The sequence below is a fragment of the Malania oleifera genome, chromosome 7, assembly GCF_029873635.1.
Source record: "Malania oleifera isolate guangnan ecotype guangnan chromosome 7, ASM2987363v1, whole genome shotgun sequence".
NCBI classification, from domain to species: domain Eukaryota; kingdom Viridiplantae; phylum Streptophyta; class Magnoliopsida; order Santalales; family Ximeniaceae; genus Malania; species Malania oleifera.
In genome coordinates this window covers 64,734,273-64,760,154 of record NC_080423.1, presented here as the reverse complement: position 1 = coordinate 64,760,154, position 25,882 = coordinate 64,734,273, and the positions used below count along the sequence as shown (strand labels likewise).

At 36.1% G+C, this 25,882-nt stretch overlaps 1 protein-coding gene and 1 non-coding gene across 2 annotated transcripts; both read right to left on the bottom strand.

Annotated features, from left to right (window-relative positions):
- Nucleotides 1–14,154: 14,154 nt before the first annotated feature.
- Nucleotides 14,155–15,588, bottom strand: LOC131160866 (anthocyanidin 3-O-glucosyltransferase 2-like). The gene has a single exon (XM_058116744.1). It carries the CDS (start codon nucleotides 15,586–15,588, stop codon nucleotides 14,155–14,157), a length of 1,434 nt encoding a protein of 477 aa, XP_057972727.1.
- Nucleotides 15,589–22,274: 6,686 nt separating this feature from the next.
- LOC131161148 (small nucleolar RNA R71) lies at nucleotides 22,275–22,380 on the bottom strand. Its single transcript, XR_009138306.1, has one exon. It is a non-coding gene; the product is annotated as a small nucleolar RNA R71 (small nucleolar RNA).
- Between the last annotated feature and the right edge of the window lie 3,502 nt (nucleotides 22,381–25,882).

Below are 25,882 nucleotides of genomic sequence, written 5' to 3'. Positions count from 1 at the left end.
CTATTTAAGTGTAATCCCAAGAGAGGGGGTGAATTCGGTATTTTCAAAAACCATTACCACGTAATCCCTATTTCTAAATTTAATAAATTGATTGCTGAAGTATAAGACTAATTTAAATTATTACACCAATGAATTCTTTCCACCCAATTAATTTTCAAGTACGTGTGGGGTTATTCAACATACACATGCAAGATAAATATTTAAATGTGATGCGGAAAATAAAAGAGTAAAGAAAGAGAGAAGGCAAACACAGATTTTACGAGGTTTAGCCAACCAGGCCTACGTCCTCGCCTTGAGCATCCCACTCAAAGATTCCACTAATTCCCTACTCCTTCAACCGAGATGGAGCTTCCTTTACATCCACTATTTACAAAAGGCACAACTTCCTCCTCACCTGGTTCACAACCTGACCCGTGATTACAATATAATTCTGAATATGCAAAACAATTCAAGATTTGCTTCTAACAAAGCTAGTGAGTACAATTGAAACCTAACACATATACATATGATGAAACTTGAAGCTCAGTATGTATGAAACGATACAACCGTTATACGAATAAAATGCTTCAGCCAATATCCCTTTTTTTTTTTTTTTCAAATCTCCCAAGTAATGATATAAGTAAAAGCTTTGGAGAAAATTAGGGTTCTAGTTCACTTTGTGAAAATGCAAGAATATCAAATGTGAACTTATCAAAAGCTTTGTCTTGAATATTATATCAATCAAAATCAAAAAGCTTTCTATCAAACATTCAACCCCAATACGATCTTTGTAATATGCAAATATATATATATATATATATATATATATATGATTTTGAAAAATCAAGAAACTGAATATAATATTTTCTAGAAAATATCCCTCAATAAAATATATAGTTATGAAAACTAAGGATATTTAATCAAGTGGTTTTAGGATATCAAAAATATAAAGCCGTTAACTGAATACACACTTGAATCAAAACCGTTTAACCAATGGCGAAAACCTTTCTCAAGTATTAATCTTATCAAAATAATCTATAAGTACACTCAAGATCAATCACTTCGCTTATATTCAATAATAGATTTTGAGATGATTAGTTCTTTGAAAACTAAATATCAACAAGTAAATCAGTTTATATGAAGAACTCTATGAGACTAAATATTAACTAGTAGTTTGATTTACCAAACCTTAATATCAAAATCCTTACATAATAATCACAAGAAAACGTTTTGAGGATCAAAGAAGCTTTAGCTCAGATTTGTAGTATAAGATTTGAAATCAAAGTCACAACCTCAGTAGTGTGATCTCCCAAGCTGTGCTAATATGCTCAATCGTATGCCAAAGGTTTGATTTTCTTCTTCTTATGGTTGTTTCTTTTTGTTCTTCTTTGTTCTTGTTGATCTTCATTTTGGCACTAGGGTTTAGATGTTCATTATATAGGTACCTTGCCCTTAGAATGAATCTTAACTATTGGATCAAAAAATAATTCGCGAGTTCTGTCATTAAAAATTAAAATTTTAAAGTCTCCTGGAGGTTCAGACGGCTGAGGGTTAAGGCTCAGACGACTGAAGTCCCTTAGTGCTTCAAAAAACATTAACCTGGACACATGGTTAGACGATCGAGATTTGGGTTCGGTGTTTTGAAGTGTCGAGTTCAGACCACTAAAGTCCGAGTTTAATCTTTTGATGTGCTTCTGTCAAGTTCTATGTTTCACCAATAATTCTTCAGATGACTAAACTTAATCTTCGGTCTTCCAAAGAAATTCTTCAGATGGCTGAGCTTAACTTCGGTCTTCTGAAGTTGAATCTTCAAACAACTGAATGTTGAGTTTGGTCTTCTAAATTGACCAATTTCTGAATTTTCCCTTTTAATTTGAAAAATTTGCTTTTGCACTCTTTCTTTGCTCTTTTCTAAAATATTTTTCAGGGTTTTTGACAATATCTCTAAGTCCATAAATATCCCCTAAAGATCTTCATGAGATGCATGAGTCCTAAAGTCAGTCTAAGGTATATGTTGGGCCTAAAATTAAATCATATGAAATATGCAAATACATTCAGTTCTAAATACCCATTCCCATGATGCTCTTGAACTTGTCGCTTGAATCTTCATTCTTTAACTCTTTTAGTTCCATAGAGTTTGCCAAGATGTATATACTTTAGTCTTCATGGCTTCCATGACTTTCTATCCTTCTGTGCATGCTAAATATTGATCTTGTTCACAATTTCAATATACAGATCAAATACCAAGTGATTTGTCATTATCAAAATCAGATTGGACTCATAGAGTCAACTATCTCCCTCTTTTTTATGATGACAAATATTGGAGCAAAAATATAGATTGGGTTACGCCTAACAAGGCTCCCCCTCAAACAATGCGTCAAATATTCAGCAAGTGAAATATTCTCATGCCAAAAGAAATATGTTTATGCTCATACATAATTAGTTTTTCCAAACCATTTTTGCCCATTTTTCATGCTCATACACAATTAGTTTTGCTAAACCATTTTTGCCCATTTTTGCTATAGCCTGATTCTTCTCCCCTTTTTGACATCAACAAAAAGGTGTATAACAATAATAATACATGAGTGGACATAACCTTATGTTCTTATCCCCTTTTAAATCTTAAAGTTTTAAAAACTTATTCAGCCATCAGATTTTAAAGAATGTACTGTGAAATGTGTCTCTCTCTGTTAATTCAATTTACTTCTTCCCCTTTCTAATGCATAAAGTTGTATTATTGAATGTAAATTGCAATGTTACCATACACAGTGTGTCAAATTTCATATGTGAACAAATGTGATACCGAGTAAGAACAAATGAACTAAATATGAAATTTTTGTCTATTATGAATATTAAGTGTCAGTGCTCCCCCCTAGATTATATCATCTAATATAATTCTAGGCAACCTCTTGACTATGCATTAGGCCTAATTCATGCCTAATTTGGATAAACCTATCATCCGCAAGTGTTTTCATGAATATCTCTACCCATTGTTCATCAGTACATACAAACTCAAGTGTTACATCTCCTTTTTGCACATGATCATGAAGAAAATGATGTCTTATTTTTATATATTTAGTTTGTGAATGTAATATAGGATTCTTTGAGATGTTTATTACACTCGTATTGTCACATCTTATAGGGATTGTGTCATAGCTTAATCCAAAGTCTGTCAGTTTGTGCTTCGTGTATAGTGTTTAAGCACAACAACTTCCTGTCGCTACATATTTTGCCTCAATTGTGGAAAGAGCTACTGGATTTTGCTTCTTGGAAAACCAAGAGACTAATGAATTTCCTAAGAAATGACATGTACCACTCGTACTCTTCCTATCCACTTTACTACCAACAAAATCGACATCTGAATAACTAATAATCTCAAAATATGTATACTTTGGATACCATAATCCATGTTCCACGGTTCTTATTAGGTATCTAAGTATTCATTTGATAGCTAACAAGTGTGACTCTTTTGGTGTAGCCTGAAATCTTGTGCACAAAGATAGATATTGACATATAGTGGTATACCTTGTTCATCTTTGTCTAACTTCAAAGAAGAGCTCATAGGTATTTCGAGTATTTTTCCATCTTCCATATTAAATTTTTTGAGCAGACCTCTAATATAATTTGATTAGTTTATAAAAATTCCATGTTTAGCTTGTTTTATCTAAAGTCCTAGGAAGAAATTTAGTTCACCCATCATGCTCATCTCAAATTCATTTTGCATAGAATTAGCAAACTCATTGCACAAGTCTTTATTTGTAGCTCCAAATATGATGTCATCTATGTATGCTTGAACTAGGAGCATGTCATCTTTCTTAGACTTGATGAAAAGTGTTGTTTCTATCCTTCCTCTGATAAATTCATTGTCTAGTAGAAAGCCGCTTAATCTCTCATACCAAGCTCTAGGAGCTTGCTTTAAACCATACAAGGCTTTTGTTCGTCTATAAACGTGATCTGGATTCTTATGGTTTTCAAAGCCTGGGGGTTGTTCTACATATACCTCTTCACTTATATAACCTTTTAAAAATACACTTTTGACATCCATTTGGTATAACTTGAAATCCTTAAAAGCAGCATATGTTAAAAGCATTCGAATGGCTTCCATTCTAGCTATAGGTGCAAAGGTTTCTTCAAAATCTATTCCTTCTTCCTGGTTATATCCCTGAGCTACTAGTCTTGCCTTATTTCTAACAACTATTCCATGTTCATCTTTGATGTTCTTATATATCCATTTTGTTCCAATAATTGTCTTATCCTCAGGTCTAGGAACTAATGTCCATACTTTATTTCTCCCAAACTGATTTAACTCTTCTTGCATGAACATCACCCATGATTCATCCTCAATTGCTTCGCTCACATTCCTAGGTTCTTCTTGAGATAGAAAGGCAAAATGACTAATCATATTCCTAAGTGACGATCGAGTGGCTACTCCACGAAATGGTTCACCTATTATTTGATCAATGGGATGATTCTTTATGTACTTCCACTCTCTAGGTAGTTCATTAACCTCATTTTCAATTTGATTAGTGTCAGCCAATGGTTCCTTAATTTCATTTTTCTTATCTGAATAATTTTTAATGTACAAATTTTCAAATTCCTTATTTATCTCTAATTCATTTTCATCAGTCTTTTTTTGAGAAGAGATTTGATTCATCGAACACTACATGAATGGATTCTATAACGGTTAATGTTCGTTTATTGTATACTCTGTAGGCTTTACTATCTAAGGCATACCCTAGGAAGATACCTTCATCTGATTTCTCATCAAACTTTCCTAAATGTTCATTGTCTCTAAGCACAAAACATTTATAGCCAAAGACATGAAAATATGATATGTTTGGTCTATGGCCATTCCATAATTCGTAAGGGGTCTTATTAAAAAGTGGTCTAATAAAAACTCTATTTAGAACATAGCAGGCGGTATTTACTTCCTCAGCCCAGAAATACTTAGGTAATTTATGTATGTTAAGCATAGTTCTAGCAATTTCTTGTATAGTCCTATTTTTCCTTTCAACTACACCATTTTGCTGTGGTGTTCTAGGAGCTGAAAAATTATGATCTATTCCTAACAAATTGTAGTAGTCTACCATGCTTTGCTTTTTAAATTCTCTACCCCTATCACTTCGAATTTTGGTGATAGTATAACCCTTTTCATTTTGAATTTTCATACACAGATTTTTGAATTGTTCACACGCTTCATCTTTGTGACCTAAAAATAGAACTCATGTATATCTTGAATAATCGTCAACTATAACGAATGCGTATGATTTTCCTCTTAAACTCTGAATAGGGTTTGGACCAAATAAATCTAAGTGTAGCATTTGTAGTGGTCTAGTAGTAGAGATTACTTTCTTCTTCCTAAAACTCATTCTTGCTTGTTTTCCTAGTTGACATACATCACAGATTTTATCTTTTACGAATTTAGTCTTAGGCAATCCCTTAACTAATTCATCCTTAACAATTTTAGATATTAAATCCATGTTTGCGTGTCCTAGTCTCCTATGCCAAATCCAACTAATCTCATTAATGGTGGAGAAACAAGTAACATGCTAAGATACAAGGTTATCAAGGCTAGTGATGTATACATTTTCATGACGATCAGCAGTTAACAATATTTTATTTTCAGATTTGTTCTCTACAGTGCATTTGTCATGTTCAAATGAGACTTTATAACCTTTATCACATAGTTGACTTATACTCAATAAATTATGTTTCAATCCCTCTACTAACAGCACATTATCAATGACAAGTGAAGGTTCCTTACCAACTTTACCAACTCTAATGATTTTACCTTTAGAGTTATCCCCAAATACAACGAATCCTTCATCTTTGGATATGATCGACATTAATTTTGCTTTATCTCCTGTCATATGTCACGAGCATCCGCTATCCATATACCACTTGTCCTTCGAGGAGGACAATCTCAAACACATCTGCAGGGCATAATCTGATAACTACGTTTGGTATCCAAATTTTCTTGGGTCCATAGGGGTTAGTGCTAGATTCTCCTTTGACTTTCCAAACTTTCTTAATTTTGAATTTTTTATTTTTGAAAGGATAGTTAAATTTTATGTGACGCAACCTTTTGCATTTAAACCATGTAATATTTCTATGATAGTCTTTAGTTGGAACATACGATTTTGACTCTCTTACAAAATATCCCATATAAAGATGTTTCTGTTTTAGGTTCTCCTTCCCATTAAAACCAAGACCTTCCTTCTCTAGGGAATTTCTTTGAGCTCCTAGGAGTTTTTCAAAATTATTTTGGCTCTCAGTAAATTTATAGATAATCTGAGTTTTATCTTTCAAATTCTTTTCTAACTCCAGGATTTTCAAATCCTTCTCTTTCGTGAAAGATGCATGAGATTCATTTTGATGTTCAACTAACTTTGAAAATTCTTTCAATTTTAATTTCAAACCAAAATTTTTCTTATTCATTTTCTCAAAAAATTTAAGGGTGTACAAATATTCCTAATGCAATTCATCATATGAAAGCATGCTATTTTCATTTTCTAAATCACACGAATAGTAAGATGAAGCAGAACAAAAGGATTTTACCTCGTGGTCATCGTGTGCCATCAGACATAGATTCGCCATCTCATCATTACTGGATTCATATTTTGAACTACTAGTATTGTGCATGTCCTAGCCCACTTTTAGAGCCTTCTTCTTCTTTTTAGACCTTTTCTTCAGCTGGGGACAATCCGGCTTGATGTGTCCGAATTCTCTACAATTATAACACATGGGAGGATCATCTTTTTGCTTCCTTATGCTTGAATCCCTTTTCTGCTTTTGAGCCTTTGAATTTCCTAGTGTATTTCTCATTCTTTCTTATGAACTCTCCAAATCTCTTGGTGATTAGTGTCATGTCCTCATCTGATTCCGAGTCACTTCCTTCACTGGAGCAATGAGATGACGCCTTAAGTGTTGTGGTTTTCTTTGCTTTGCTTTTCTCATTCTTCCTTTTATTTATTACAAGCACATAAGTGATGAGTGATCCAGTTAGTTCGTCAACTGACATCTCCTTGAGATTTCTTCCTTCTGCTATTGCAGTAGCTTTAGCTTCCCAAACTAGAGTAAGTCCCCTAATTATTTTCCTAATCAACTCATAAGTAGGGTAAGATTTTCCAAGCACATTTAAAGAATTTGTGATGTGTGTGAATCTAGTGTACATGGATTGAATAGATTCATCAACAGTCATTCTAAATGCTTCATACTCACTAGTGAGCATGTCTATCCTACTATCTTTTACTTCCTTAGTGCCTTTGTATGTAACTTCTAATTTTTCCCATATTTCTTTAGTAGAGTTACATGCCATTACCCTATTAAACTTATTTACATCTAGTGTATAGAATAATAGATTCATTGCATTAGCGTTTATTTGTACAGATTTCCAGTCCTCTTCGGTATACTCATCTTCAGTTTTGGGTACATTAACCTTATCAACTACTTTCATAGGGACATGGTTTCCCTTGGAAATAATTTTCCACACTTTCCAATTCACATTTAAAAGATATATGCTCATCCTATGTTTCCAATAGGTGTAATTTACACCGCAGAAAATAAGTGGTCTAGTGGACGACTATCCCTCACCGAATGGAGTTACATCGATGTGTGTCATGTGATCTTTTTACAAAAGAACTATAAAGTCTATGTAAACCTATCTCGGATACCAAATGTCAATTTAGGTGTAATCCCAAGAGCGGGGTGAATTGGGTATTTTCAAAAACCTTTACCACTTAATCCCTATTTCTAAATTTAAAAAATTGATTGCTAAAGTATAAGACTGATTTAAATTATTACAACAATGAATTCTTTCCACCCAACTAATTTTCAATTACATGTGGGGTTATTCAACATACACATGCAAGATAGATATTTAAATGCGATGCGAAAAATAAAAAGAGTAAAGAAAGAGAGAAGACAAACACAGATTTTACGAGGTTCAGCCAACCCGGCCTATGTCCTCACCTTGAGCAACCCACTCAAGAATTCCACTAATTCCCTGCTCCTTTAACCAGGATGGAGCTTCCCTTACATCTGTGGCTTACAAGAGGCACAGCTTCCTCCTCACCCAGTTCACAACTTGAACCATGATTACATTATAATTCTGAATCTCCAAAACAACTCAAGATTTGCTTCTAACAAAGCTAGTGAGTACAATTGAAACCTAAAACATATACATATGATGAAACTTGAAGCTCAGTATGTATGAAATGATACAATCATTATATGAATGAAATGCTTCAACCAATATCCTTTTTTTTTTTTTTTTTCAAATCTCCCAAGTAATGATATAAGTAAAAGCTTTGGACAAAATTAGGGCTCTAGTTCACTTTGTAAAAATACACGAATATCAAATGTGAACTTATCAAAAGCTTTTTCTTGAATATATATCGATCAAAATCAAAAAGCTTTCTATCAAATATTTAACCAAAATACAATCTTTGTAATATGCAAATATATATATATATATATATATATAATATGATTTTGAAAGATCAAGAAACTGAATATAATGTTTTCTAGAAAATATCCCTCAATAAAATATATAGTTATGAACACTAAGGATATTTAATCAAGTGGTTTTAGGATATCAAAAATATAGAGTCGTTAACTGAATACACACTTGAATCAAAACCGTTTAACCAACAGCAAAAACCTTTCTCAAGTATTGATCTTATCAAAATAATCTACAAGTAAGTACACTCAAGATCAATCACTCAACTTATATTCAATAATAGATTTTGAGATGAAAAGTTCTTTGAAAACTAAATATCAACAAGTAAATCAGTTTATATGAAGAACTCTATGAGACTAAATATTAACTAGTAGTTTGATTTATCTAACCTCAATATCAAAATGCTTGCACAATAATCACAAGAAAATATTTTGAGGATCAAAGAAGCTTTAGCTCGGATTTGTAGTATAAGATTTGAAATCCCAGTCACAATCTCAGTCGTATGATCTCCCAAGTTGTGCTAATATGCTCAATCGTATGCCAAAGGTTCGATTTTCTTCTTCTTGTGGTTGTTTCTTTTTGTTCTTCTTTGTTCTCGTTGATCTTCATTTTGGCACAAGGGTTTAGATGTTCATTATATAGGTACCTTGCCCTTAGAATGAATCTTAACCGTTGAATCAAAAAATAATTCGCGAGTTCTCTTATTAAAAATTAAATTTATAAACTTTCGTGCAGGTTCAAACGACTAAGGGTTAAGGCTCAGACGACTGAAGTCCCTTAGTGCTTCGAAAAAAATTAACCTGGACATAGGGTTAGACGACCAAGATTTGAGTTCGATCTTTCGAAGTGTCGGGTTCAGACGACAAGTCCGTGTTTAGTCTTCTAATGTGCTTCTACTAGGTTCTGTGTTTCACCAATAATTCTTCAGAAGACTGAACTTAATCTTCAGTCTTCTGAAAAAATTATTCAGACGACTGAGCTTAACTTCAGTCTTTTGAAGCTAAATCTTTGGACGACTGAACATTGAGTTTGGTCTTCTAAATTGACCAATTTCTGAATTTTCCCTTTTAATTTGAAAAATTTGCTTTTGCACTCATTCTTTGCTCTTTTGTAAAATATTTTTCGGGGTTTTTAAAATATCTCTAAGTCTATAAATGTCCCCTAAAGATGTTCATGAGATGCATGAGTTCTAAAGTCAGTCTAGGGTATATGTTGAACCTAAAATTAAATCATATGAAATATGCAAATACATTCAATTCTAAATATCCATTCCCATGACGCTCTTGAACTTGCCGCTTGAATCTTCATTCTTTAACTCTTTTAGTTCCATGGAGTTTGCCAAGATGTATATACTTTAGTTTGCATGGCTTCCATGACTTTCAATCCTTCCGTGTATGCTAAATATTGATCATGTTCACGATCTCAATGCACATATCAAATGCCAAATGATTTGTCATTATCAAAATCAGATTGGACTCATAGAGTCAAAAAATGCATTTACAATAGAAATATGTGTCTTCTTCTTCTTCTTCTTCTTCTTCTTCTTCTTCTTCTTCTTCTTCTTCTTCTTCTTTTGCTCTTAAACGTTTTATGGAATCTGTCATATGATGTGAGCTTTAAGTCATGAATGGCCTCTATTTCCTTTCCTTATGTGTGTGTTTGAAACAAAGATCTGTTCACATACTGAGTACACACATAAGATACTGGTATTTTGTTAGTATCAAAACAGAGATCGGACTCAAAAATCCAACATTATCTCCTCTCTTAGTCTAAATATGCAGCTGATGTCATTCACAAAGCTCGTCTTACTGATACTCGAACTATAGAAACTCCTCTTCAACTTAATGTTCATTATACCTCATCTGATGGGGTTCCATTGGCGAATCCAACTTTATACCGTACTATTGTTGGCAGTTTGGTTTATCTTTCCATCACTCGACCTGATATTACATATGTAGTTCATATTATGAGTCAATTTTTCTCCTCTCCCACTACGATCCATTAGGCTTCTATTCTCCGTATCTTGCGTTATATCAAAGGGACATTGTATTAGAGTATATTACTTCCTTCTACATCTACTTTGGAACTTTGTGCTTATTCTGATGCTGATTGGGCTGGAGATCCTACAGACCACAAGCCCACAACTGGTTTCTATATTTTTCTTGGGGACTCTCTCATATCTTGGAAAAGCAAGAGGCAATCTGTAGTTTCTCGTTCTTCTACTGAGACCGAAATAGTTTGGTTGCATTGGCTACTTGCTGACATGGGTGTCTTACTTGCTAAACCCACTTCTATGTATTGTGATAACACTAGTCCTATTCATATTTCTCTTAACTCTGTCTTTCATGAACGCACTAAGCATATTGAAATTGATTGTCACCTTACATGTCATCATCTTCGCCTTGGTACCATCTCTCTCCCATTCTTTTCCTCTACCATGCAGTTGGCTGACTTCTTCACAAAGTCCCACACTATTAGTCATTTCCAGTTTCTGCTCGGCAAACTCTCGATGCTACTTGGTGCACCATCGTGAGTTTCAAGGGGGATGTTAGATAACATATATATTTAGTAGGGGCATTTTAGTCTATGTAAATATATTAGGTTTAGGTTTATTTTTATTATGTATTTAATCTCTTTGTTGTTGTTGCTTCAGACTATTGAATTATGGCTTGTTGTGCGTTGCCCTCTCTCCCTCTTTGCAATCTTTATGTCTCTTTCTCTTCTCTCTCTTTTGCATTGGATTATGAACTCTAATAGTATGAACTATAAAAAACCTTAGAGGTTTACCCTTGTGTTTTTAATTTTTCTTTGGGTGTAATCATGTGATAGGATGTGTGTCATGAAGTGCTTCGGCATTGGTTGTTGGGTGTTATCTGGGTTGGGCTTGTGTTCTCAAAGTCCAAGGCATTTTTTTTTTTTGGCCAAAGGCTATGTTTGGGCTATTTTAACCCAGTAGGGCACTGCCTTAGTGTTGCGGCATGGTTTTTGGCAAGTTTCCAACAACATTTGATTGTTGTCCTGATTTTGTATATGGCAAGCACTAATGGAAAAGCTCAAATGTGTTGTTTGGGAAGTGGACATAGGTCACGTACCAAACCACTATAAAGTCAGTGTGTCTCTCTTAACTTAATGCTTGAATCAATCAACTTAGTATTACTTGTAGATACGACCCTATTTTTGTATAGCCATTACATAGTAAAACAATTCAAAAATTTGAATTTTTGTAAAGTAAGCATGATTAAAATTGTATCGATCCCTTTGAATTAAGTTTTCATTTAGTTCTTTTTGAAATTATTAATCGTTTTCAGAAGAAAAAATGTTTTAAAATTGAAGTGGGGGTGCCTTCTAAGGTCTTCACCTAAAAGGGAGCTCTCATTTTCTGTTTCAGCTCACACACTCTCATTGCCCGGAATTAAGAGTCCATCCACTAGGTTTATGCTACAAAATTTCATTTACATTTATTTATTTTATTTTTTTTGTATTGATTTACAAGTAAGACATAATAAAAAATAGCAAAAACAAAATAAAACAAAAAAAAGTCTTGAACTTCATTCTTAGGATGCTTTGATGGAACCCTCTTTAGCCGCATTAATTCACCTGCAAACATAACATATTTTGAAGTTAGTTTCACAACCAAGGTATTTTAATTTGAGATTGTAACTCAACTTGGGCTAATATGTGACTAGCACCTACTGTGGGCCCGTTGCTTTGATTGCGGCCCAATTTGGGCCAATATGGTGATTTAAGGCTCACTGTCGGTCTTTGCTAGCCCACTATGGGCTAGTCTTTTATTTGAAGGCCCACAGTGGGCCCTTGCTTGAAGTGGTAGCCCAATTTTGGCTAGTGGCAATTTAAGGCCCATTGTGGGCCTTTGATTATGTGCTATAGCTCGTAATCCCAAAGCCTTTAGTCCATTACCTTTCCTTTCCTTCCTCATCACCTAGTTCACCCTAGGACCCTTATAGGTAGCCTCCAATAGACCTTGCTTCCACTACCTTGTCCCCCTTGCTATCCATGCTACTCACTACATTGTCTCCACTACCTTATCTCCACCACCACGCCCCAAATAGACTCTGCTCCACTACTTTACCTCGAAGATCTCAAACGACCCAAAAAATTAAGGAAAAGGGGGGAATTATGAGGAAATCGGGGTGCCACCCGTTGGCTTGAAAATAAATAATTTGAAAGAGAAGGGGGGGGGGGGGGGGGAACTAAAAAGTGACTACTCATGAGTGTAGAAATTAGGAAAAGGCCATTTCGAAAGAGCAATTAACTGAGAAATAGCAAGTGCCTACATGGAAATGACAGATTATCCGCCATTCGCCACGGATATCAGATTCAAACCACCATATATCAGCAACTAAATTAAATATATCAATTAACTTACTAATTTTTATTTTCTTTATCAAGTGCCAAAAGTACTTACATCTTTGAAGGGTTTCTTTTACATTGTTATATGCTTAATACTATTTTTTTTTTTTTTTACATCAATGAGTGTTATTTCTAGCTATTTCAATTTATAAAACCTAACTAATAACTTTAAAATCAAGTAAGAAATGCCTTATGTTATCATGCTCCTAGTTGACATTTGGCGCCCTAGACATTGCGTGAGGTACAAACAAATATAAAGTATTATATAAATTATATAGTACAACTCCATTTACCCACTACGTTAAATCCTAACTAGTTGAATTAAAATAGAGCATAGTGTAAAAATAATTCTTAGAAAGCACAATGATTTTAGTTATTCGTCTTTTAGAAAGTAGCATAAGAGTTTCATCAAACAATTGTGTTAGTAAGGTCGGGCGTAGAGTTCCTTGATTGTCTTTCAATGGTTTTCACTTGCTTGCCTCTTACCTATGTTTACAAGTTAGAAATTTGAAGATTTGATTTTAATTTGTATGGATTTGACTAGAATGCACTAATGATATATGAAATCATACTAAATTTCATCCAAATTTACAAAAATTTAAATTTAGTGTTCGAATATGCACTTAAAACAACCTTATTTCTTTTCAATAACTAAAGTTAATTTCTTCTTTTGACTTCTAAAGTAATTCTAATTGCCAATTCTAGTTTTAATAAAGAATTGACATTCCTATTAATTAGCTAATAATTCTACTTAGTTGAAAGGGCTACGATTAGCATTAGGACTACTTATAGATGGTCAAACTTTGCTCCAACATCATATACATAAGAAATCTCTCACTAATTAACATTTTAAAATTTATTCCAAGAACTTGGCTTTTATATTAATTTTGTGAAAAGATTAAGGATTGATGATATGTTGATGTTTTGACAAATGGAGGCTGAGAGGCATACCATTTATGTAGAGATTGGATGATATGGTGAAGCTTAGTAATAAAAATGAAAAAAAATGTTAGTGGTTTAAATTGGGATCACTTAGTTATGCAACATAATTAACCTAATAATTTCTCAAAAATATAATGATTGTTGTAATCATCAGGTAACTTCCTTGAATTAGAGAATTTGAATTTAATTGAGAGCTACATTGATCCATTTTGATCAACATCTTGAAATAACATGGAAGATTGCCCACATAATGAATAACATTATTAATTGACACATAGGAATTATTAAGTTAATTAAACACCTTAGAATTTCAAGAAATCAATCAGAGGTTATTAATCCTTGCAACAAACTAACATTTCCCCATCTTCTTTCCTCTTACCCAAAAGCTATCAGTCCCCACATTAATCGCACATCACTTCTTCGACGAATTGTCCAAAAGAAACATATGAACACTCATCTCTTGTAAGAGCCTTCCTAATCTTCTCCCTCATCTCCTTAACATTTTTCCTAATCACTTCACCATCTCCCTCCATTACACCTCTTATCCCTCTCTCTATCTCATTTGCACTCACCAAATCACCACTATCCTTGTAATCTATTCTGATCTCCACCCCTAGCCCTAGCTCCCTCGCAATCACGAACGCATTTAGTTGTTGCTCTGCATACATTGGCCATGTTGCAATCGGCACCCCAAACCACATGCTCTCCAATATTGAGTTCCATCCGCAGTGCGACACAAATCCTCCTACTGCTCTATGGGCCAAAATCGCCACTTGTGGAGCCCATCCAATAACCTTCCCAATCTCAACTGTTCGCTCTAAGAACCCTTCAGGTAGTACCTCTTCGAAGTTGTCATAATCAGCTGGAAACCCAATCTTGTTTTTAACTGTTGATGGCGGGGGCCTTCGTAATGACCAGAGGAACCGACGCCCACTAAACTCTAACCCAAGTGCAATCTCTCTTACTTGGTTTGTGCTAAAGCTCCCCATGCTTCCAAAGCATAGGAACACAACTGATGATGGGGGTTGATCATCGAGCCAAGACATGATGCTAGACTCCTTTTGTGCATCATATGTTAGATTGAGTATGGGTCCCACTGGGTAAATGGGTGGGGTTCCATCTGGGCCAATATTAGTGTTGAGAGTGTTGATAGTATAGGATTCGAACTCCACACACGTGTTTACCAAAATACCCTTTGATTCCCTGAATCTTTTGGCGCTGTTAAGCATAGCCGTAGACCCACCGTCCTTGTCCACCACCAAGGAGGGCAGCACCCTAGCCGGAACCGGATTGGCGAAACAAGGGATGACCAACTCAGCGTCTGAATTAGCGAACTCCGTGACGTCCCGATGATGGTCGTCGCGAAGGGTTTGGAAATGGAGCACGAGACCGAGAAAGGCAGCGCCGGACGGGACGAACACGTAGGAAGGCAGGCCCAGCTCCTTCGCCAGGTCCATCATCAGGGTGCAGATCATGTCGACAACGAACCCAGCCACGGGGGCGGAGTCTGGCGACGCACTGAGTTCGGCGACGGCGGCTCGGACTTTGGGTATGCTGGGGCTGACAATGTCGTCGAAGGATTTATAAGCAGGTGGATCGTCAGGGGTTTGTTGTGGGGGAGGGAGGTTTAGAAATTTGATTCCGCCGGTGCCGGTGGAAGCGGCGGAGACTGATTTGATATATGAGTCGGCCATAGACGGGATGGGAGTGTGGATGATGAGCACAGTGACGGAGAGGTGGGGGTAGCGATGGGTGAGGAGCTTCGCGATCTCCACCATGGACACGATGTGGCCGACGGCCGGAAATGGGATAAACATCAGCTCTGCTTTCTTCATTCTTTCTTAATTTCTTTGTTAAGGGTGTACGTGTTTATTCTCAGTACTTTGGCTTGCTCTTGGACTTGCCGGTGTATGTATATATAGATATATATATATATATATATATATATATATATATATATATATGTATTAAAATAAAATAAAATAGGACTATAATGAGATGTTAGGAAGTTTCTGTCAAATTCAAATCTAAAATGATCAACGAAGCTTTGTGGATTTGGCCAGTCTTTTCCCTTCACTTTCGGCACAGCGCACGTACGACTTCTCTCTCTCTCTCTCTCTCTCTCTCTCTCTCTCTCTCTCTCTCTCTCTATATATATATATATATATATATATATATATATATAGAGAGAGAGAGAGAGAGAGAGAGAGAGAGAGAGAGAGAGAGAGAGAGAGAGAAGTCTTAAGTGCGCTGTGACGAAAGTGAAGGGAAAAGACTGGCCAAATCCACAAAGCTTCTTTGATCATTTTAGATTTGAATTTGAAAGAAACTTCCTAACATCTCATTATAGTCCTATTTTATTTTATTTTGCATGAAAATTTTAGGTTTTTCAAGTTTATTTTGTTTTTAAAGAGTGAGGGTGGAGTATTATTTTGTTAGAGATAAATATTTAATTATCAAAAAGTACCTTTGATTTTTAAAATTTCAATATCCCACTGAACTACATGTGGATCTGACACAAATATGAGTTTAATTAGGAAAAATTATATGGAAAATATGTTCCTTCACATGTTCATACACTTATTTTTAGGATGGAAAACATGATTAGGTGAATATTATATTTACAAAAATATATGACGGGCGCGACCTATTTACCACACACTTCACCAAAAAAAATAATAATATTGCATATCTAGAAGTAAAACTGCTATAATAATTTATTATGACAAGTGGTTCATAGCCTAGGTAGGCTTTCAACTCATCAACCGAGTGGGCGGGCCAACATGTTTTCCTTGATTTCCTCTTCATTAACGTGCATAGCATGTTCGCTACTCATCAATAGCCCACTACTATATGTAAAGTTTCTTTTAGTCCAAATATTTTCTCAAGGAATGAATGAAATAACATCTGTGTATAGCAAAATGTTTTACTTGAAGGCAAACTTTTTTTTTAAATATAATCTACGGACTCTAGCCACTATCACATCACTTCGAATATTATAGTGCGACACCCAATTCAGGAAGGTGAAAATTGTCCGCCTATTTACGCACCCCTGGTAATTCATTGACTTTGAAGGCAAATTATTATGTAAAAGTAGGTATTTTTTATGATATATAGATGTGGAATACACAATAAATAAATGACCAACTTAATTAAATTTTAAAATTAATGGGGATATAAGCAGTAGAAAAAGTCATGTTAATATGTAATCCAGTAGTTTTCATATTAAACTTAAGGAAAAAAGAAAGGAGAGAGATCTATTAATTATTTACAGGATCATTTCCCAAAAGAAAAAAAAAACAATAAAAGATTGTTCAAAGGCACTGGGTCAAGCATGAAGTATTATTGAAATGCCTAAAATTAGAAAATTCTATAGTTATAATATATAATGTTTTCATTTAGTTCTACAAAATCTTATCACATCAAAATGTTTAGTGAATGATTGAAGGAAATGAAAGAAAATCTCTTGTTTTGGTACTGAGGAGACATTGAAATGATCAAAATTTGAGAGCTTTATGTTATAGGGTATAGGGTTCAAATCTTGAGAAGAGTGAAGAGTATATGGATAAATAAGGGAGCTTAAGCCCAATTTGAACTTCCAATCCATCTAAAGAAAAGATATGTAACTTTCATAACACAAGATAATATTTGTCAATTTCATAGGAAACATTCTAGTGGTCACAGTTTGGGACTTATATATTGATGTCTTGAGTTTGAATTCAAAAAAATAAGAAAGGGTATGAAATAGGAGATGGGTAACACCCTATTGTATACTATTTATCAAATGAAAATTATTTATTTTGTAGGTGTGCATATGATAGTTTAAATATGTATTCCATATGATATGTTATATATTTAAGAATAATTTCATCAAATATGTCATTTAATAATTTGGCTAATTTTTTTTACATTTTTTTCTATCAAGGGCTAAAAGTACTTTACATTTCTTGAATAGTTTATTTTATATCATCATATGCTTATTACTCTTCTTATTTTTATGCGTTGATTAGTATGCTTTCTAGATACCTATTTTTCTATTCATAAAACTAGATTAATTAACTTTTTTTTTTTGTTGGGGATGTGGCTCATATTTTGAGTGGAAACGTATGTACCGGGAAAGTTACATGAAGCGGGAAACAAGAGTAAGAGAGAAGGCTATAAGAAGAGGGCAAACTGTCGACGATTTGGGTTGTAATTGTCAACGGTTTCAAGCAAAATACAGAGTGTTACTTCTCGGCTCCAAACCGTCGATGGTTTCTAACAGCGAACGTCACATAATTCAAAACTAAGAAACCAGTAGATTGGGTTTATCGAAACTTTTCCTTTGGGGAATTGCCACAGAGATTTTTTAAATATGATCTAAGGTTCCTGTATGTTTAGAGTTCGTATATAATCACTGGTTTGTAACTCTAGTGTAAGCTTGACATTGTTCACAGTGAAGAACATAGTTACTGCTCCCGTGGATGTAGGCAAATTGCCAAACCACAAAAATCTTGTGTCTTTTGGTTGTGTTTTCATCCTTCTCATTACTAAGTGTTTGCTTCTTTAGTATATTTCATCCTCGAGTGATTGCATTGGTTCTTTGTTGATTAATTTGCGTGTGATTGTGTGCTTTTTCTACACATCTACGAACAAAAAGTGGTATCAGAGCAATTGGTTCTCAATGGTTGGGGTACAAGTTTGATGGAAGTGGTAATTTCAAGCTTTAGCAATAGAGAGTGAAGGACTTGCTAGAAGTGTAGTATGGGATGGTGAAGGCTTTATAAGGAAAGAAGCCAGATGACGTGAATGATGCAAATTGGAAGGATCTTGAAGCAAAGATTGTGTCCACTATCCAGCATTGTATGGCTGATGATGTGATGTAGAACATCATGGATGAGGAATCATTGGTTGCGATTTGGTTGAAACTCGAAAGTCGGTATATGAACAAGTCGCTTTTGAACAAGTTGTATCTTAAGAAAAATCTTTATTGGCTTAAAATGGCAGAGAGTTCGAACCTGACTCAGTACATCAACACTTTCAATTAGATCATTAATGATATGAAGCGAGTTGATGTGAATTTCGAGGAAGAGGATAAAACATTGATGCTGCCGAATTCCCTACCAACCTCTCCTACATGCGAAAACCTGGTTACAATGCTAACTTAGGAGAAAGAAACCTTGGAGTTGGAGGACATCACGAGTGCATTGCTGGGGTTCCACAAAAGGAAAAGGGCCAGCAATAAGGGTTTACATGTTGAAGGGCTTGTGGCAAAATTGAATCAGGATCGTGGGAGGAATAGTTTTAAGGGTGGATCGAGTAGCCATAGGGCTCAATCCAAGTCTAGGAAGAAGAAGGATGTGCAGTGTTTTTAAGTGTGAGAAAAGAGGGCACATAAAACCCGAGTATTTGGAGAAGAGGAAGGGAGTTGCTAAAAGCAAAGAAGGTTCATCAACAATGGCGAGTGTAGTAGAAGAAGGAGATGTTGGGAGTCGTGATGGTGATATGCTTTTAGTTTCATCGGGATCGGATAAGTTCACAGATTCTTGGATTTTGGACTCGATATGTTCGTATCATATGACATCCAATAAGGACTGGTTCACTACGTACAAATTGGTTAGTTCTAGTTCTGTTCTGATAGAGAACAATGCTGCGTGCAAAGTATAGGATGTACGATCGTGTGGTGAGGACTTTGTGTGATCTAAGGCACATACCAGAGTTGAGGAAGAATCTAGTTTCAATAGGCACCTTGGATTGTAATGGGTTCAATTACAAATCTGAAGGTGGGGGTAATGAAGGTGAGCAAGGGAGTTCTAGTTGTGTGATTACGCGTCAAAACTGCCTAATTGGGCATCTTAACCCAGGCTTTGTGGTTTATATTTTTAATTAAATGTCCAAAATTGTCCAATATTTTAATAAAGTGCCAAAATCACCATTCTTGAATTTTATTGCATTATTTATGAAGTTTTGGTAATTTTTTGTTGCAGGAAAAATGTCGAAAACCAAAACCGATACCTGTTCGTATTTCATACATAACTTTTCTGTTTGAGCTCCGATCGAGACGATTTGAATTTCTGGAAAAAGAGAAAAGGATTATCTACAACTTTCGTGTTTTTAGTTTTGCGAGAAACGGGCTCTAGAAGAGTCAGATTTGTGATGAACAGAGAATGAAAAAAATGAAAAAAAAAATATAACAATTCGGGTTGGACAAGTCGGGTCTCCTATCTGGGTCTTGGGTCTTAGGGCACCGCCCCCCTACCCTTTAAATCTCCTCTTTTTTTGCGCACCATCTTCTTCCTTCTTTTTTCTTTTCTTTTATTTTCTTTTCCCTTCTCCTTTCCCTAAACTTTATCTCTCTATTTTTCAATCTCTCTGCATCTCAGCCTTTATTCTTTCTTTCCCTTCTTCCTTCTCTATCTCTTCTCTCCCCTTGTCTCTCTTCCTTTCCTTTGTCTTTCCTCCCTCACTCTCCCCCTTTCCTCTATTTCTCTCGGCCTCCTCTGCCCTCTTGCAGCAACCTGCTACCATAGACACCATCAACCCGAAGCAGCAGCAATACCAGCAGCCTCCCTTCGCCCAGTTTGCTGCAACAGCCCGTAAGCCACCAAGCCACGCAACCACAGTGGACTACTCCACGGCCACTCCAGCAGAGGAGCACCCAAAGCAGCCACTATACCAGCCCCGGACCTCCTACTGCAGCACAAACTCGGGCCAAAGAACAGCAGCCTCTGCTCCATGCTCCAGCAGCTACACAGCAGACTTCCTTGCTGCCACTGCCAGTTCACAGCTGAAACATCAGAACACCCGAGAAGAGCTCCAGCTGCTGCAGTATCTTCTCCATACCAAGAGTAGCCAGCAACTTCGTTTCTGGCTCTCTGCCAACTACCCGAGAGGCTCTCTGCTTCCCTAAGAATACCAGCACAGGCCCCTGCTTTCTCTCTCTCTTATTTCGTTTCTATTATTTGTTTAGTTTTCTTTTCTTTCCAGTTTTTTTTTAGTATTGAATAATTGTTAAACTTTGTTTTGTGAATTTTAATTTAAGCATCAATTTTTAATTCACTCTCTTGGTTGTTATTATTTAAATTAAATTGCATTTATCCTTGTCTTATTTTAAGAGCATTAAAGTTGTTGTTAGTTTGGTTTTTTTTTTAGAGTTTGGTTCGGTTTCTTGAAAAGAAAAAAATAATAATAAATACAAAAAAAATATTAAAAAAAAAATGTTTTTGTTTAAGGAAATTAAATTAGTTGCTTTTTCAAAATTTAGTCTTTTTATCGAAGCATGGTTTAGTTAGGGTCGGTTTGAGCAAAAACTCATGTTTTTATCATATTTCGTCATTGTTTGCATGTTTTAAATTCTCGTTGAGTTTGTGTTTGCGTTTAAAATATGATGCTTGATTTAATTTTTGTAGTTTTGTTAAAGGTTTGATTTTAGTATGTGCGTTTGTGTCTAATTGAGTTTCCATTCTTGCATGTTTTAGTTCCATGTTCTAGGTTTCCAGTTTTTATTAACGCGTGTCCCAATATTTCCTTAAGTAGACGTAGGGTTTCTATTCTTGTTTTCTTTAATTTAGTGAATGTTAGTTTTAAGGTTTTTAAATTACGTGCCATTTAATTCATTAGAAGTAAAATTGAACAATCTTGAAAATTCCGAATTTGAACTGAGTTTAGTAACTTTTATTTTTCGATTGGGCAAACATAAAATTAGAGATTTAAATGCATTCCCTCAGGAGACAATCTAGCCCTTGGGTTTAATATTACATGACAGAACTCCTATACTTGGGATAGCTTTCGAGCTGCTCATTTTTCGAGTGAGTCAAGTTTTTGGCGCCGTTGCCGGGGAATGCCAGTTTTAATTTCGAATTTGTGTTTTCCCATTTATTTTTTGATTTTTTTTTCAAATAAATAGAAAAAAGGAAAAAAAAACTGAAAATTGAAAAATTGAAAAATTGAAAAAAAAAAAATTTGTCTGTTACCATGTTAGTGGATTTCTGCTGGCCATTGTGATGTTTGATGTCCTGGGTTTGAGACAATTCGAATCGATTGTGTAGACTTTCACCTAGCACCAGTAGGGATACACATAGCACCGAGTCTGACTGTTCACCTGTTAGTCCTACGAGAGATTCTGAATTTGAGTTGAATAATCTGTTTGACCATTATTTTGAAGAAGCTATGGCTGCACATGCACCACGTACACTTGAAGATTTTCTACAGCCTGCATGCACATCTACACCTTCATGTATTGTGTTGCCACAAGATGCACCGAATTTCACTCTTAAGCATGGCATGTTATCTGTGATTCCCCAGTTTCACAGGATGGACTCTGAGAGTCCATACCAACACTTGACAGACTTTGAGATGGTTTGCACCACTTTCATTAAGAGGGCTGGGACTGATGAATACATTAAACTGCGTTTGTTTCCCTTTTCTCTGAAAGATAGGGCAAAAATCTGGTTTAATTCTTTGCGCCATAACTCTATTACTAGCTGGGCTGAAATGTAGCGTGAGTTCTTACATAAGTTCTTTCCTCTTCAGAGAACTCAGTACCTGCAGGAGTAGATTAGTCAGTTCATGCAAAAAGATGGCGAGACATTCTAGGCATGTTGGGAGAGATTCAAGGACCTGATGAACATATGCCCGCACCATGGTTTCGAATCATGAAGGTTAGTGAACTATTTTTTTACTGCTTTAACCCCTGTGTGCAAACAATTTGTCCAGTCTATGTGCAATGGGATGTTCTTCCGTAAGGAACCAGACGAGGGCTTATCATTTTTAGACTATCTCGCTGAGAGTGCCCAGCAGTGGAACACACGACCTGAACGGGTGCCGATAATAGCCCAACCTATCCGAGCAATCAGTGGCGGGGGCAGATATGAGGTCAAAGAGGACACCAGCTTACAGGCCCTTGTAGCTGCGTTATCTAAGAAATTGGAAGTCATGGAATCCGAAAAGTCGAAAGCTGAGATTTGCACGATTTGTGAGACTTCAGACCACAAACCTCAGGATTGTCAATTCTTACCTGTGTTGCAGGAGATCAGATCTGATCAGATGTTATAGGCAAATTGGGTCAACAAGACGCAGAATTAGCCGCTCTCAAACACTTACAACTCGAGGTGGCGAAATCATCCAAACCTTCAATGGAGAATGATCAGTCTGGTCCATTATCTTTACGGTATCAGCAGGCACCTCAATCATATGCACCGCCTCTGCAACCGACATATAATCCAGTCGTAGCTCCTCAACCGCAGTATCAACCGCAACAGTTTTCTCGGAGCTACGCACCACCAGGATTCCAACCAGCGTTAGTCCCCATTCCAGTAAAGAAAACTTCTAATGATAGTGTAGCGCAGGTGCCAACCATGCTCCATAAATTCATGCAATTGCATGTTACGACCAATGGAGAACTAAAAGATGTCGTAAGCAAGATGAGTACATGGCTTAATACCTTGGAAAAAGGAAAATTCCCTGCACAGCCTTAGCCTAATCCCCAGGTATACAGACAGCAACAACAGTTAGTGCACCATGTTTTAGGGGACACGTTTGAGTCAGTAAAGGCAATTATTACCTTGCGAAGCGGAAAAGAAGTTGCCCGTCCTGAAATGCCCACTGACCAACAAACAGGCGCGCCGGCACCTGAGGTGCCAAATGAGACAGATAAAGGAAAATAAAAATCAGATGAGGCCAGCTCAAGTTTAATAAAGTCAGATAATAAGAAGGATGAGCCAGTTAAGGAATACCAACCTGTGATACCGTACCCTCAGCGGTTGACATCTGGTGAAAAGAATAAGTATCATATAGAGATCTAGGAGATATTCAAACAGGTGAAGATCAATATTCCACTTCTAGAGGCCATACAACAAATCCCAGCATATGCAAAATTTCTGAAAGACCTATGCACAGTAAAAAGGAAATTAAACGTGAAGAAAAAGGCTTTCTTGACTGAGCAAGTCAGCGCGTTCATACTAAATCAGACTCCACAGAAACTTAGAGACCCTGGGTCTCCCACGATTTCGATCTTAATTGGTGAATCTCGCATCGGGAGAGCTTTACTTGACCTGGGGAGTAGTGTGAATCTGCTCCCGTTCTCGATATATAAACAGCTGAGTTTAGGTGAACTGAAGAAGACCAATATGATGCTACAGTTAGCAGATAGATCCGTAAAAGCTCCATAAGGCATCATTGAGGATGTATTGATTCAGGTCGACAAATTCTACTACCTAGTGGATTTTGTTGTTCAGAAAATGCAGCAACCTATGTCCACCATCTATCAGGCCCCTGTTATCCTTGGACGACCATTCCTTGCAACTTCTAACGCTTTAATCAATTGTCGAAGCGGAGTACTCAAGCTTACGTTAGGGAACATGACACAGGAAATGAATGTGTTTAATAAAACACTAACTGGGCGTGAGGAATCAGAGGTACACATAGTAGACATGGTGGATGACTTGGATGCATTGGAGCTGTTTTCAGCAATTGGTCTGGATGGTACATGTGAAAGTGAAGCTCCTAGACAACTTGAGGTAATTGATGAGCTGTCCACAGGGATAGATGAAATACCGATCCGTGATGAGCAATGGAGACCGCCGGAATTGACTATGTTAAATATCACCTATCCAATCACCGACATGTCATACGGCCCTTGAGTTGATGATATTGTGAACTACTTTGCTACCAATCGAACATTACTACAGGACAAGCGACAATTCTTTTCATAAGTCAAGATTATATTTGAGAAGATGGGTTGTCCTAACCGCAAAGCATGGGTCGAGGAATTGGATGATGCACGCTGGGCTTACCAAGCTGCAATCAAGAGAATTTCAAGAATGACTCCATACAGGTTGATTTATGGTAAGGCATGTGATGTACTTGTTAAAATTCAACATTATATATTTTGGATCATAAAACAGATTAACTTTTTACTTGATAATGCCATAGGGTTGAGAAAATTGTAGGTGCATGCGCCCACAAAATCTAAAAGGAAAGCCAATGACAAGGACTGCTTAGAGAAGAGGAAGATGAAGGTGTTGCATAAACTCAAGGAAAAACAACCCTTCCCAAGTCAGCAAGACTCTATCTGCAACTCTAAATACCGTCTGTTTTCATGGAAGCTGAGACCCCGCTGTGGCTCGTATATCGTTGAACATGCTCATTCCAATAGCACAGTAGAACTAGTGGATCCAATGAATGATAATAATGTCAAAGTCAAGGAGCAGCAGCTCAAGCCTCCCATGATTCCATTCGATCCTAATAAGGCGGTCTTGCTTCTGCAAGACCCTAGGGGAGTCATCTGACCTTTCTATGCTACTGTTTTCTTTTTATTTTTATTTTTATTTTTTTTCGTTTATTTGTTTTAGTTATGTTTTTCCCTTTTCTTTCTTGTTACATTAGTCAGTAGTACTTTTCCATTAGTTGTTTACCGTGCACAATTTTATTTCCCCTGCGCTTTCACATTGAGGACAATGTTCCACTTTAGTTGGGGGGGGGGGGGGGTGAGCATTCGCATGTGACACTGTGCACGTACACATACTGAGTTTCATATTATTAAAAAAAATAAAAAAAAAAAGAGAGAGAAATAAAGGAGGAGCACTGAAGGATTACATTGTATTATGCCATGCTTAACACTGACTCATACCTTTCGCATACTTGTATATAACTTAAGAATGACACACTTGAGTCAATCATGCGTAGTTTCTCTTTATATGACTTTATGACTCTATGAAGAATTGATTGGTAGTACATTAGTGTTAATTTGGTTATATAATTTCCTGTATCTACATGCATCTCACGAGGTTAAATAAACACATTCACATGATTCATTGCACTTAGGGTTTCCTATGAGCACTGAGAGAGCACCCGTGGCGACTATGACACCTTGTGAGATATCCTTGAACTATTTATCATCCTTTTGAGCGTTAATATCAAATCAGAGTTCATGGAACTCAATTCTCTTTTTTTGGATGATTCCTTTGTACACTAGTCTATGTTTTGATTTGCTAGCCTAGAGGTGACACCTAGTGGGGAGATAGAAACCTAGGTCTTGTAGCCTACTCAAAATATGAAGGCTGAGCCACCCCTAGAGATAGACTTAGTTCATAGACCAGTATTCGAGCTCAATTCTCATTGATTGTATGAAGATTACAAAAGAAGTGCTAA

Coding starts and splice junctions, on each gene's coding strand:
- LOC131160866 (XM_058116744.1), bottom strand. CDS start 15,588: ATGAAGAAAGCAGAGCTGATGTTTATCCCATTTCCGGCCGTCGGCCAC.